Source organism: Salvelinus namaycush, chromosome 25 (assembly GCF_016432855.1).
Source record: "Salvelinus namaycush isolate Seneca chromosome 25, SaNama_1.0, whole genome shotgun sequence".
In the NCBI taxonomy this organism is placed as follows: domain Eukaryota; kingdom Metazoa; phylum Chordata; class Actinopteri; order Salmoniformes; family Salmonidae; genus Salvelinus; species Salvelinus namaycush.
In genome coordinates this window covers 24,357,328-24,371,593 of record NC_052331.1, presented here as the reverse complement: position 1 = coordinate 24,371,593, position 14,266 = coordinate 24,357,328, and the positions used below count along the sequence as shown (strand labels likewise).

At 44.9% G+C, this 14,266-nt stretch overlaps 1 protein-coding gene across 1 annotated transcript in view; it reads left to right on the top strand.

The window, feature by feature from the left end:
- Window positions 1-14,202, top strand: part of LOC120020381 (brefeldin A-inhibited guanine nucleotide-exchange protein 1-like) — a 29,385-nt gene extending 15,183 nt beyond the window's left edge. The window contains exons 16-38 of the mRNA XM_038963985.1: window positions 50-255; window positions 1,001-1,085; window positions 1,199-1,364; window positions 1,559-1,710; window positions 2,568-2,855; window positions 5,357-5,507; window positions 5,809-5,899; window positions 6,043-6,083; window positions 6,325-6,494; window positions 6,627-6,778; window positions 7,058-7,230; window positions 7,413-7,573; window positions 7,867-7,997; window positions 8,406-8,535; window positions 8,709-8,844; window positions 9,126-9,264; window positions 9,379-9,445; window positions 10,571-10,730; window positions 11,022-11,161; window positions 11,362-11,530; window positions 12,143-12,281; window positions 12,621-12,738; window positions 13,003-14,202. Of these exons, the coding sequence (XP_038819913.1) occupies window positions 50-255; window positions 1,001-1,085; window positions 1,199-1,364; window positions 1,559-1,710; window positions 2,568-2,855; window positions 5,357-5,507; window positions 5,809-5,899; window positions 6,043-6,083; window positions 6,325-6,494; window positions 6,627-6,778; window positions 7,058-7,230; window positions 7,413-7,573; window positions 7,867-7,997; window positions 8,406-8,535; window positions 8,709-8,844; window positions 9,126-9,264; window positions 9,379-9,445; window positions 10,571-10,730; window positions 11,022-11,161; window positions 11,362-11,530; window positions 12,143-12,281; window positions 12,621-12,738; window positions 13,003-13,176 (3,339 nt within the window). The 3' untranslated portion in view covers window positions 13,177-14,202. The remainder of the gene's footprint in view (window positions 1-49; window positions 256-1,000; window positions 1,086-1,198; window positions 1,365-1,558; window positions 1,711-2,567; window positions 2,856-5,356; window positions 5,508-5,808; window positions 5,900-6,042; window positions 6,084-6,324; window positions 6,495-6,626; window positions 6,779-7,057; window positions 7,231-7,412; window positions 7,574-7,866; window positions 7,998-8,405; window positions 8,536-8,708; window positions 8,845-9,125; window positions 9,265-9,378; window positions 9,446-10,570; window positions 10,731-11,021; window positions 11,162-11,361; window positions 11,531-12,142; window positions 12,282-12,620; window positions 12,739-13,002) is intronic.
- Window positions 14,203-14,266: the final 64 nt, after the last annotated feature.

Genomic DNA, 14,266 nt, shown 5'->3' with positions numbered 1-14,266 from the left:
TTGTGTATATTGAAATGCCTCTGTATGGACTTCCTTCTTTGCTTATCAGACTCAGGTGGGTGAGTTCATCGGGGATAACGAGCGCATTAATAAAGAGGTGATGTACGCCTATGTTGACCAGATGGATTTCCAAGGCAAGGACTTTGTCTCGGCTCTGCGTCTATTCCTGGAGGGCTTCCGTCTGCCAGGAGAGGCCCAGAAGATTGATCGTCTCATGGAAAAATTTGCGGCCAGATATTTAGAATGTAACCAAGGGTGAGTCTCTATCTGCTTTCCATCTCAGTAGACAGACTGCATGGACTGCGTCCCAAGTGGAACCCTTTTCCCTTTATAGTGCACTACTTTTGACAATGGAATAGGGTGCCATTTGGGATGCAGTCCATGGTGTGGCTTTAATAGATGTAGGTTGTTCTAATGTTAGGCCGAGGCTGCGGATCCGAAGGTAACCGGCATGTTCCGCCCCCCTGGAAGCCTCTTCCCCAGAGCTGAAGATCCGGATCACGTTCTGTTCATGTACCTCATGTACTTTACTCACAAATGTTTGTGGTCACCCTCCCTTCACATTTCTCACTGTTAATCGTGTATGATAATTCTTCAAGTTTTACCCATATGTCTGCATGCCAACCATTTGATCTCAATCAGCTTAATGAGAATGTGCATTTAGATCTTGAGATGTACAGTGTTGTTACAAAGATCTTGTAAGCCCAGTGGCGCACTCTGTTTCGTTTTGGCCGCATGAGAGAAATAATGGGATCTTGCAGATATTGATTCAACTTTGATCTAACTTTATTAAACGAGCACCTTTTTCCATTCATCTCTGAAATTCACCAGAGTAGCCTGTTCTCTGGGCAGCCGAACGAGTAGAGCAGAGACTGTGCGTAAAGCTTCTGACTTTTAGGTGTCAGGAAGTGGGTCCCAGAGAATTCCTATCCGCAGCCACCCCCATAATGTTATTACACAGTACATGTTATGACATTGGGGTTTTTCTCTGTTCCTTCAGGCAAACTGAGTTCGCTAGTGCAGATACGGCCTATGTCCTGGCTTATTCAATCATTATGCTGACAACAGACCTTCACAGTCCCCAAGTAAGTATCTCAAGCAAACGGTTTCTTGATTAAGAGAGGTCATTTTCTCATATGTTAAAACATGAGCTGTGACCAAACATTTTTTTTAATTTTTTTAATTTAAAAAAATGTAGGTGAAGAATAAAATGACAAAAGAGCAATACATCAAGATGAACCGAGGAATCAACGACAGCAAAGATTTACCTGAGGAGTACCTGTCAGCTATTTACGATGAAATCGCAGGGAAGAAAATAGCCATGAATGAAACCAAAAAATTAACCCTCAAATCCAGCAAACAAAGTAAGTTGCTGGATGACAAAATGACATGGGTCAAGAAGAAACAAGCACACTAAATGGATTCAAAGCTAATCTGTCCTCAGAGGCACAGTGATGGCATCAACATAGGGTCGTGTGTGGTTAGTTGTTGACAGTGTGTGTACATTAGGTGTGTTTTGTATGTGAGAGCATGCCCACCAAGTCTCTGTTTCCTCCAGGTGTAGCCAGTGAGAAGCAGCGGCGTCTGCTGTATAACGTAGAGATGGAGCAGATGGCTAAGACAGCCAAGGCCCTGATGGAAGCAGTCAGCCACGTCCAGGCTCCCTTCACCAGCGCCACGCACCTAGACCACGTCAGACCCATGTTCAAGGTAACCAACCTAGACCACGTCAGACCCATGTTCAAGGTAACCAACCTAGACCACGTCAGATCCATGTTCAAGGTAACACACCTAGACCATGTCAGACCCATGTTCAAGGTAACCAACCTAGACCACGTCAGACCCATGTTCAAGGTAACCAACCTAGACCACGTCAGATCCATGTTCAAGGTAACACACCTAGACCATGTCAGACCCATGTTCAAGGTAACCAACCTAGACCACGTCAGACCCATGTTCAAGGTAACCAACCTAGACCACGTCAGACCCATGTTCAAGGTAACCCGCCTAGACCACGTCAGACCCATGTTCAAGGTAACCCGCTTAGACCACGTCAGACCCATGTTCAAGGTAACCCGCCTAGACCACGTCAGACCCATGTTCAAGGTAACCCGCCTAGACCACGTCAGACCCATGTTCAAGGTAACACGCCTAGACCACGTCAGACCCATGTTCAAGGTAACACACCTAGACCACGTCAGACCCATGTTCAAGGTAACCCAGCTAGACCACGTCAGACCCATGTTCAAGGTAACTCACAGAGACCACGTCAGACCCATGTTCAAGGTAACTCACAGAGACCACGTCAGACCATTAGAATGAATTACCAGTAGGACAAACATTAGAATGAAACTCATTCTATTTATATATTCAGACCAATGTTCAAGGTACAACATCCCACTGCTGCTAACATATGTCACCATTACTCACAGTACTAATGCATTCCTTTCAGTATAAAATGGGAATGTAGCTGATGTTGTAACCAAATGCAGAATACCATTTTAAGATCATATTACAACCCTCATAAAATCCTTCTTTGTGTATTGACTTTGTGTGTTTTTCCCCAGTTGGCATGGACCCCGTTCTTAGCAGCGTTCAGTGTGGGTCTTCAGGACTGTGATGACACTGAGGTAGCCTCTCTGTGTCTGGAGGGGATCCGCTGTGCCATCAGGATAGCCTGCATCTTCACCATCCAGCTGGAGCGTGATGCGTACGTCCAGGCCCTGGCGCGGTTCACCCTGCTCACAGCCAGCTCTGGTATCTCTGAGATGAAGCAGAAGAATATCGACACCATCAAGACTCTCATCACCGTCGCCCACACTGATGGAAACTACCTGGGCAACTCCTGGCACGAGGTTAGTCTCGTTCTGTCTTCTATCCTGGTCCTGGTGATCCAAAGGGGTGCACGTCTTGGTTTTTGCCCTAGCAGTAAACAGCTGATTCAAATGATCAACTGATCATTCAGCTTTGATGATTCAAATCAGGTGTGTAGAGCTCGGGCAAAACATTCAATGTCCACCCCTTTCGTTCCCCAGGACCAGGATTAAGAAACTCTGTTCTATAGTATATTGTCACTGCATTACATCTTTTTTTTCTCTTTTTTTTTCTCACCTTTATTTAACCAGGTCGGCCAGTTGAGAACAAGTTCTCATTTACAACTGCGACCTGGCCAAGATAAAGCAAAGCAGTGCAACACAAACAACAACACAGAGTTACACATGGAATAAACAAGCGTACAGTCAATAAAACAATAGAAAGTCTATATACAGTGTGTGTAAATGGCGTGAGGAGGTAGGCAATAAATAGGCCATAGTAGCAAAGTAATTACAATTCAGCAAATTAACACTGGAGTGATAGATGTGCAGATGATGATGTGCAAGTAGAAACTCTGGTGTGCAAAAAAGTAAATAAAAACAATATGGGGATGAGGTAGGTAGATTAGATGGGATATTTACAGATGGGCTGTGTACAGCTGCAGCGATCGGTAAGCTGCTCAGGTAGCTGATGCTTGAAGTTAGTGAGGGAGATATAAGTCTCCAACTTCAGCGATTTTTACAATTTGTTCCAGTCATTGGCAGCAGAGAACTGGAAGGAAAGGCGGCCAAAGGAGGTGTTGGCTTTGGGGATGACCTGTGAGATATACCTGCTGGAGCGCGTGCTACGGGTGGGTGTTGTTATTGTGACCAGTGAGCTGAGATAAGGCAGAGCTTTATCTAGCAAAGACTTATAGATGACCTGGAGCCAGTGGGTCTGGCAACGTATATGTAGCGAGGGCCAGCCGACGAGAGCATACAAGTCGCGGTGGTGGGTGGCTTTGGTGACAAAACGGATGGCTGAGTAAAGTGTTGGAGGCTATTTTGTAAAAGACATCACTGAAGTCGAAGGATCGGTAGGATAGTCAGTTTTACGAGGGTATGTTTGGCAGCGTGAGTGAAGGAGCCTTTGTTGTGAAATAGGAAGCCGATTCTAGATTTAGTTTTGGATTGGAGATGTTTAATATGAGTCTGGAAGGAGAGTTTACAGTCTAGCCAGATACCTAGGTATTTGTAGTTGTCCACATATTCTAAGTCAATGGTTCACCTCTTGATCAACCAGGATATTAAGACAACGTTTTCAATGGCTTCTCTCTCCCAGTATTGTTTTTGTTTTTGTTTTTTTACCCCCTTTTTCTCCCCAATTTCGTGGTATCCAATTATTAGTAGTTACTGTCTTGTCTCATCGCGACAACTCCCGTACGGGCTCGGGAGAGACAAAGGTCGAGAGCCATGCATCCTCCGAAACACAACCCAACCAAGCCGCACTGCTTCTTAACACAGCACGCATCCAACCCGGAAGCCAGCCGCACCAATGTGTCGGAGGAGACACCGTACACCTAGCGACCTGGTCAGTGTGCACTGCGCCCGGCCCACCACAGGAGTCGCTAGTGTGCGATGAGACAAGGATATCCCTACCGGCCAAACCCTCCCTAACCCGGATGACGCTAGGCCAATTGTGCGTCGCCCCATGGACCTCCCGGTCGCGGCCGGCTGCGACAGAGCCTGGGCTCGAACCCAGAGTCTCTGGTGGCACAGCTAGCACGATGCAGTGCCTTAGACCACTGCGCCACACGGGAGGCATCACTGTTTTTTAATTGTTGACCGACTTCGTCGTTGTCAGATAATTAATTTGTTCTCAATCACTTACCAGGCTAAATAAAGGTTGAATAGTAGTAACTCTCACTTCTCTCCTGCTAGTTATCACAAATGAGAATGGTTTTTAGGGGCCTCCCGGGTGGCGCAGTGGTCTAGGGCACTGCATCGCAGTGCAAACTGCGCCACCAGAGTCTCTGGGTTCGCGCCCAGGCTCTGTCGCAGCCGGCCGCGACCGGGAGGTCCGTGGGGCGACGCACAATTGGGCTAGCGTCGTCCGGGTTAGGGTGGGTTTGGCCGGTAGGGATATCCTTGTCTCATTGCGCTCCAGCGACTCCTGTGGCGGGCCGGGCGCAGTGCGTGCTAACCAAGGGGGCCAGGTGCACGGTGTTTCCTCCGACACATTGGTGCGGCTGGCTTCCGGGTTGGAGGCGCGCTGTGTTAAAGAAGCAGTGCGGCTTGGTTGGGTTGTGCTTCGGAGGACGCATGGCTTTCGACCTTCGTCTCTCCCGAGCCCGTACGGGAGTTGTAGCGATGAGACAAGATAGTAATTACTAGCGATTGGATACCACGAAAATTGGGGAGAAAAGGGGATAAAAAAATAAAAATAAAAAAAATAAATAAAAATAAAAAAAAGAGAATGGTTTTTAATGACTTACCAGGCTAAATAAAGGTTGAATAGTAACAAAAAAGTATTAACCCCGACTCTTCTGTCCTGTCTTTCACAGATCCTGAAGTGTATCAGTCAGTTGGAGCTGGCCCAGCTTATCGGGACAGGGGTGAAGGCTCGCTACATCTCAGGGACGGTCCCAGCCAAAGGGGGCCTCCTGGCCAGCCTGAGAGAGCAGGCCTCAGACAGCTCAGAGTACCTGGGACTGGGTCAGTCCTCTTGCCTTTCCATGACAGAGGTTGCGTCCCAAATGGCACCCTATTCCCTTTTCCACCCTAACCCCATAGGGCTCTGCTAAAAGTAGTGCGCTATATGGGATATACTAAGGTGCCATTTGGAATGCACAAGGCTTTTAGATGAGTCTCTGGGCTATTGTCACAATGCCTGGTTTCGTTTTTATATTCTGTTCATAATGTGTAATATAATCTTATGTATCATTGTCTGACTATTGGGGTTTTCTTAGAACATGTACCTTTCGCTATTTCTCATTACACATTGTTTGTCTTGCAGTTGGAGGTAATGTGGACCGTAAACAAATAGCCAGTATTCAGGAGTCCATTGGAGAGGCAAGCTCCCAGAGTGTAGTCGTTGCTGTTGACAGGTAGGCTGATAGAATGGGCCCTATGATGGAATTTATTCAATATGCTGTTTCCTCTCTCCAGTTTTATTACTCAATAAACCTCTAAAAGAAGTCACTATTGCAAATGGAGAAAAATGTACCTTATGTTTTTTTCCCCCCCTCAGGATATTTACTGGTTCTACCAGACTCGATGGCAATGCAATAGGTTGGTATTGATTGATATTTCTCTACAAAAAAATGCTGTGTAGATTTAACCTCATTTGTGCTGAAGGTAATAATGGTTGAACAAAAATAATGGTTGAAACAACTAAATAAATCAGTTTGAATCGAGGTAGGTAGTTTGTACTCTGAAGTTATACAGGGTAAATGTGTGATATATTTGATCATTATTGTTTGAATATACATGAATATTAACAGCTTGATATGCATTTGTTGTCTTTTTGCAGTTGATTTTGTCCGGTGGTTGTGTGCTGTATCAATGGACGAGCTTGCCTCACCGACACATCCGCGTATGTTCAGCCTTCAGAAGATTGTGGAGATTTCCTACTACAACATGGGCCGCATCAGGCTTCAATGGTCTAGAATTTGGGAGGTCATCGGGGACCATTTTAACAAGGTTTTTGTATTTTTAATTAGGTAGCAATTTCTGTTGAAAAAATGCATAATCTGCATGTATTTATATGGAGCTGTTCTCTTGCTGGTTTTCGGGTGAGACAACAGTGGTTGAGATGCATTTGTATCTGTACAGGTTGGATGTAACTCCAATGAGGATGTGGCTATATTTGCTGTTGACTCCCTGAGGCAGCTGTCTATGAAATTCTTAGAAAAAGGAGAGCTCGCCAACTTCCGTTTCCAGAAGGATTTCTTGAGGCCTTTCGAACATATCATGAAAAAGAACAGGTCAGCTTTGTTTTATTTTGTAACCTGCACTAATTAGTGCTTGTCAAAATTGCTGCAATTGTATCCTTTGTGGCCTTCTAAAACAATTAAATGATTCAAACCTTGAAAACTATTCAAACCTTGAAACAATTCACTTATTCAAATCTTGAAATGATTCAACAATTCAAAACTTGAAAGTATTCAACGATTTAAACCTTGAAATTATTTAACAATTCAAACATGGAAAATTATTAAAACCTTGAAATGATTCCATAATGATTCAAACTGTAATGCCAACAGGTCTCCTACCATTCGAGACATGGTGGTGAGGTGTATAGCTCAGATGGTGAACTCCCAGGCTGGGAACATCCGGTCGGGGTGGAAGAACATCTTCTCAGTGTTCCACCTGGCAGCCTCGGACCAAGACGGGAGCATCGTAGAGCTTGCCTTCCAAACCACCGGCTACATCGTCAGTAAGTGTTGGGTTCTCTGAGTCTGACTAACACTAGCTACTCCTTGGGCAATGACATGACTTACTGATGTAAACATGAAGAATAGTAGAGGATGGTAGTGCAAAGAGAAACTCAAAGAGAAACCTGTTTATTACCCGTTTCTGTATCTAGTAATTTCTCTGTTTTTATCTTTTTGTTCTCAGCGAATGTATTTGAGAAGCACTTCCCGGCCACCATTGACTCTTTCCAGGATGCTGTAAAGTGTCTGTCTGAGTTTGCCTGCAACGCCTCCTTCCCTGACACCAGCATGGAGTCCATCCGCCTCATACGCCACTGTGCCAAATATGTGTCTGAGAGGCCACAGGTGAGCAGTGAGCACTATATTGAGAAGGACTTGAAATACTCCAATAATTAACAGTTTGGTGTATATCAGAGATAAAACTAAGATGTTTAGTAGTTGGGCAGAAGTTATAAAGTATGAAATAGTCAAACAAACCAAAAACTATTGTAGGGTGATATAAGTGATAATGGAGATCACCTAGACGAAAAGGGAATGTATGGATTCAGGTATCATTTATTCAGGACAATCCAACTCTGAATGGCCATGAGATTCCTCTTTTACCCATGGATGTAAACCTCTCCTCCCTCTCTTGCCAGGCCTTCAAAGACTACACCAGCGATGACATGAATGTAGCCCCGGAGGACAGGGTGTGGGTGCGAGGATGGTTCCCCATCCTGTTTGAGCTCTCCTGCATCATCAACCGGTGTAAACTGGACGTCAGGACCAGGTAAGGCCTTTCTCATCCTACCTGGAACAAACATCTAGGAAGTTTTCCCAGGCCACTGTGCTTCTGCATCGTTTGCTCTTTGGGGTTTAGGCCAGGTAGCTGTAAAACACTTTGTGACAACTCCTGATGTAAAAAGACCTTTATAAAATTAATTTATTTGATTGAATACCTGTGTCCCTAGTCCTTGTCTCATCTCCTGACTGGAGGAAAATGAGTCAAATCAATGTATGCACAATGAACTACCAGCAGTAGTCTTTATTTTGTCAACCTGGCATGAATGAATGAGTTTCACAAGTGATGTGATCATCCCTGCTTTTGTTGCCTTAATGAGTAAAATAGCAGAATACATTTTTCTGAGTGTGGACCCTCTACTAATAAATCATCCCTGTTTCCTTGCCATTGCTCTAGGGGCTTGACTGTGATGTTTGAGGTGATGAAGACATATGGTCACACCTACAAGAAACACTGGTGGCAGGATCTGTTCAGGATCATCTTTAGGATCTTTGACAACATGAAACTTCCAGAGCAGCAGACTGAGGTTAGACTAAGCTAACCTAATTTTCCGGAACTTTGTGTCACAGCCATAAAATACATAGTGTGTGTACCAAATGGTTTGGCACTATGGGTACTGGTCAAAAGTGGTGCACTACATAGGGAATAAGGTGCCAGCTGCTGCATTTTCACGAACTTCGTTTTCCTCTTCAAACCCAGAAAGCTGAATGGATGACCACCACCTGTAACCATGCACTTTATGCCATCTGTGATGTCTTCACTCAGTACTTTGAGCCTCTCAGCGATATTCTCCTGGATGATATCCTGTCCCAACTGTACTGGTGTGTACAACAAGGTGAGAGGAGAGGGCTGGTTGGTTCCCTGTCTCATCTAAAACACCTCAGAGATTAGGACTCTCTCTTTCTTCACTCTATCTTTGATCTGCTCTCCCTCCCCTCTCTCCCCCCCCCCTCTCTCCCCCCTCTCTCTCCCCCCCTCTCTCCCCCCTCTCTCTCTCTCCCCCTCTCCCTCCCCTCCCTCTCTCTCTCCTTACCTCCCCTCTCTCTCTCCCTCCCTCCTGTCTTCCTTTGACCCTCTGTCTGTCTCTCCGTCCCTCTGACCTCTGTCTCTCCTCAGACAACGAGCAGCTGGCGCGCTCAGGGACCAACTGTCTGGAAAATGTAGTCATTCTGAACGGGGAGAAGTTCAGCCCAGAGATATGGGACAAAACCTGCAACTGTATGCTGGACATCTTCAAAACAACCATCCCTCATGCGTAAGACCCTTTTTAATTACAGTAAATTATTACTGCAGTTGAACCACTGTAAGTGTGCAGAATTCATAGCAAGAGTAAATTGACTCTGTTCTGTGTTGGGTCTGCTGTCCTTAGGTTACTGACGTGGAGACCAGCTGGAGCAGAGGGGGAGCTGATGCCACAGTACGACCTCTCAAACCTGGTAGGTTTACTGCTCGTGTGTTCACCATTCCACTTTGACCATTTATTTAGTATTTTAAGCCACTGACTGATCATAATGACCTAACTGATCATAATGTAGGCCTACCAGAGGGGGCTAGCATAAAAAACAATGAAGAAAATGCATCACATAACATTTTAACATGGAAATAGCAGTTCTATCATTCAGCATCAACCAATGTGTGGTGTTCAATGTAAGCCTACATGCAGGGCTTGACACTAACCTGTTTATTCACTTGTCCTTCGGACGAGGAGGTGACTGACATTTTGTTGTTGTTTGATGCAAGAAACCACTTTACAAAATAAAATGGATTATTATTCCCATACCATTATTACAGAGATTAAGACAAATTATGCTACCCTCTGCCTATTGTCTCGACACTGCCCCTTTAAGACATAAAAAAAGCTCTTTACCTGAATCGAATTTCAAAGATGGCTAGAAATGTACACGTTTTGTGCTCTTGTAGGAAGCAATCACTCCCCCATTGTTGACTAGAAATTATCTATAACTGGGCTAATAACTCACTAACTAGTAAATAATATGAACAAATGTGCACAAATGGCTACATGCAGCTCTCACTTTTATCTCAAAACAAGCGCATAATAATCGTGACCGCTCATGCTGTAAAACTGTCCAGTTCAAAGTGAATGACACAAATCCATATATGGCCATGGTTTATTTGCATATAGGCCTACTACAGCTCTGATTGGTTATGGCGCACCGGTCTGTGTAGAGTAGGGGCAGGATTTGTGCGTGTCAATGTAAAAGAATCCTACAATTAAATCTCTTGCATAGTTAGTTTTGCCTACTAAGTATTGCATAGTTTTTGTTTCGGTATGTTGCATTGAAAGTGGCTAATATTGCATTGATTCAAACACAATTCCCACATTTAAAGTGAAACGTTGATTGTGTTAACAAACGGGGAAAATTCTAGAAAGTTGAATGAAGTTCAATCTCGTACTTCTCTGAGCGGGCTGATTTTTCTTCTGAGCGGAAGTCTGTGGGGAGCTGCGCGTACACGCCCAGTTTAGAGGAATCATTGGTTGTGATTATGTATGATGTGTTAAAAATCTAGGCTACATACTGGTCCCTCTCTTGTGTTCTCAGGACTCCATATCCCAGAAGTCAGTGGACATTCAGACTCGTACGGAGGACCAGCAGTCAGTGTGCAGTGTGGACAGGATCTCCCTGGAGAACCAGAGGCAGAGGACATACAGCGGCTCCTCGGGCACATATGAGGACGGCCCCAGGGCTAGGAACCCAGCCAGTGAGTTTGTGTGGAGGTGTATGGGCAAGTCCTAGGCAGCCCTCCCCTTATTGTCTCTCCCTTGCCAATGACCCATGACGCTCACTTTCTCTCCCCCTGTCCCTGTCTCTCACCGTCTCTTCTCTTGTCTCTGTCTCTCACCTTCTCCCCCCTGTCTTTCACCTTCTCTCCCCTGTCACCATCCCTACCCCTCCAAATCTCTCCCTCTGTCCATGTTTCTCTCCTCCTGCCTCCTATTCCTCTCTTCCTGCCCCTCAAACTGGCTGTGCTGTGTCTGACAATGTGTTGCAGAGATGCAGGAGCAGAGGTTATTCTCAGCGCTGCTCATTAAGTGTGTTGTGCAGCTGGAGCTGATCCAGACCATAGACAACATCGTCTTCTTTCCCGCCACCAGCAGGAAGGAGGACGCAGAGAACCTGGCTTCTGCACAGGTAACCAAAGAGTTTGTGTTGAAGTCGCTCTGTTTCAATAACTGAAGCAAAGCCATTAAGGGCAACATTTATTTTATGGCAAATAATATTTTGAGAGGGGCTGTCAATGTTATTACAACTAACAACAACAAAAAAGTTTGTGAATCAGTATGGCTTACTAACATTTGGTTATAACTGAGCATTGTGTTGTCACTCTCCAGAGAGACACAGTAGATGCAGATGTCCAGTTGAAGGCCCAGGACCAGGGAATGTACCACTATCTGACCTCGGATCAGCTCTTCAAACTGCTGGACTGTCTGCTGGAGTCCCACCGCTTCGCCAAGGCCTTTAACTCCAACAACGAGCAGAGGACTGTCCTGTGGAAGGCAGGTATGTACACCAGGGGTGTCAAGCGGCCCGAATCCTGCATGCGAGGGGGTCCAATCCGGCCCGAGAGTGGTTTGAGTAAAAGATTGAAATAAGTAAACAACATAAAAAATGTACTAATTTAATATACTTTAAAATGACTAAAACCGAATCAAAACTGTGTAGAAATGATAGTGGGCCTATATTCATACCGTTTCTTGACTGTCCAGCTCGCTAATAATCACTAGACAGTCAGGGATCATCGAAAATTTAAAAAACTACGGATAGAGGAATTTTTCGATGCCAAGGAAATCTAACAAATGTTCAGTGCGGCCTTCCAGACCTCGTTGAAGACCGAATGCGTTCCCCGGGGGGTTCGCCGGCGGGTTCGACACCCCTGCTCAATACCTTCACACTGTCACAGAAAACTCTAATCTGGAGGTGTATGTGTCAGGCGTCTCAGAGTAGGAATGCTGAGTTAGGATCATTTTTGCCTTTTAGATCACAATGAGTGAAATGACATGGACGGGGGGGATCTTATCCCAGATCAGCACTCCTACCCTGAGACACTTGATACATACGGCCCCAGACTAACATACAGTAGCAGTTGTCTCACAGCATGTTGGTGTTTCTAAGGTTTCAAGGGGAAGTCCAAACCCAACCTGTTGAAGCAGGAGACCAACAGTCTGGCCTGTGGCCTCCGCATCCTGTTCCGCATGTACACAGATGACAGCCGCAAGGCAGCCTGGGAGGAGGTGCAGAGACGACTGCTCAAGTAAGAACATAAAGATGTTTTTTTTCTGTTCTTTGACAAGACACTGCTCAAGTAAGACCTTTGCTAGAGGAAATGGTGCTATTGACTTGTGTTAAGAGTTTGTCTGTTCAGCACCTTTTAGTCCCTCATTGTGGACAAGAGTGAATAGTACAGACTTTGAGACAAGAACCATATATTTTGCTAGTCTGGTCAATCAGACTGACTGCTGCGCTCACATTTTGTTTAAAGTGAAACATCCCCAGATCAGGCTGGGTTCCACCAGGCTAATATTCTGCTGCTCGGATCTGGAAATACGTTCCACACTCACTCACTTCCGTAACGTCTCTCTGTCTATTGCAGTGTGTGTGGGGAGGCCCTGGCCTACTTCCTCACTCTGACGTCAGAGAGCCACCGGGAAGCCTGGACCAATCTCCTCCTCCTCTTCCTTACCAAGGTTTTGAAGATCAGTGATGACAGGGTGAGTCAATCAGAAAGTAGAGCCACATACACCTCTGACATGAAGTTTCCCCTAGGTACAGATCTAGGATCAGTTTCCCCTCCCCCAGTCTTTAACCATAGTGGGGGAAATGTAAGACTCACACAAGATCAGCGTCTAGGGGCAATTTCACCCTAAACCCCATATACAACACTGTACCAAAAAATAAGTTGTAATTTTCCCTTCCCATGTCTTTGATGGAGAATGAGCTAATTGGGTCCCTTCCTGTATCCCTGTACTATCCAGTTCAAGGCCCATGCATCCAGGTACTTCCCGCTTCTCTGTGAGATCATGCAGTTTGACCTGATTCCAGAACTCCGGTCCGTGCTACGTAAGTTCTTTCTCCGCATCGGCAACGCCTTCGACATCTCACTGCTGCCTAGTCACCGAGAGGAGCTAGGTCCTGCTGGGAGCCAGTGACATCATCACTAGTGGACCAGCACAGGACACAGGCTGCTCAGAGTCTCTCTCTGGGGTGGGAGAGGGGAAGGGTGCATCCCAAATGGCACTACATTATGGTACTGGAAGCTCCTCCATGGATCCTCCAAGCTGCACAGTGATGTTAACTATTGACAGTAGTGTGGTGAGTGGGGCCCAGAAAAGCTGTGAATGAATTGCTGCAGTATGGCTTCCTTGTACAGCATAGAAATACCCTACAAGATCATACAGATGATGGTTATAACAGTGCAATTATTCTGGTCATTTCTGACCAGAGGACTAACTAACATTGTGGAGGCTGTGATATGTGCTTTTTGGTTTCTCTTGGCATTATTTTATGGAACTGAGGAGGTATGAAATTGTTAGTGAAAAGGATGAGTAACGTTAGCAGTGATTTTCTTTTGCACAGCCACCAAATACAACTAGACAATTCAAAAGTAGCTTTGTAATATAATAAGGCTGTGTTTACAGACCAATTCTGATCTTTTTTTAAATTCCACTAATGACATCAGATCTGATTGGTCAAAAGATCAATTAGTGGGGAAAAAAGATCAGAATCGGGCTGCCGGTGTAAATGCAGCCTAAAACCTGTCATGCGTTTTCTTTTGAAATCTAACAGCACTTGTCATTTCAACCTTACCATGACACTAATGTATGAAGATGAGTAAATGTTATTTCATTCTATGTATATACTGTAGTACTTTGTTTCAATTTAAACACATTTGAATTTGCTAAATCTTGTCAGCAGTCACCACGTTTGATGTATTGTCATTTAAAAAAAAGAAAAATAATGCTACATTGAATATATGGAGGTTAAATAGATGTCTGCTGAGTTATGAAAATCAAGACGCACATGGTGTTTGAAGCTGTACTTTGAGGATAGTGTTTCTTGGCGAGTCAGTTATATTGGGAAACAAGTGGTGTACATGACACAATTACCACCAGGAACATTCTCATTAGTCAATAAAGTTTTTTCTTTGCATTGATATGCAATAGAAGTAACTGACAGACGAAAATGCTTATTTTGCTACTTGTCATGCATGGCTTAGGAGCCTGTCGCAAATTAAACTGC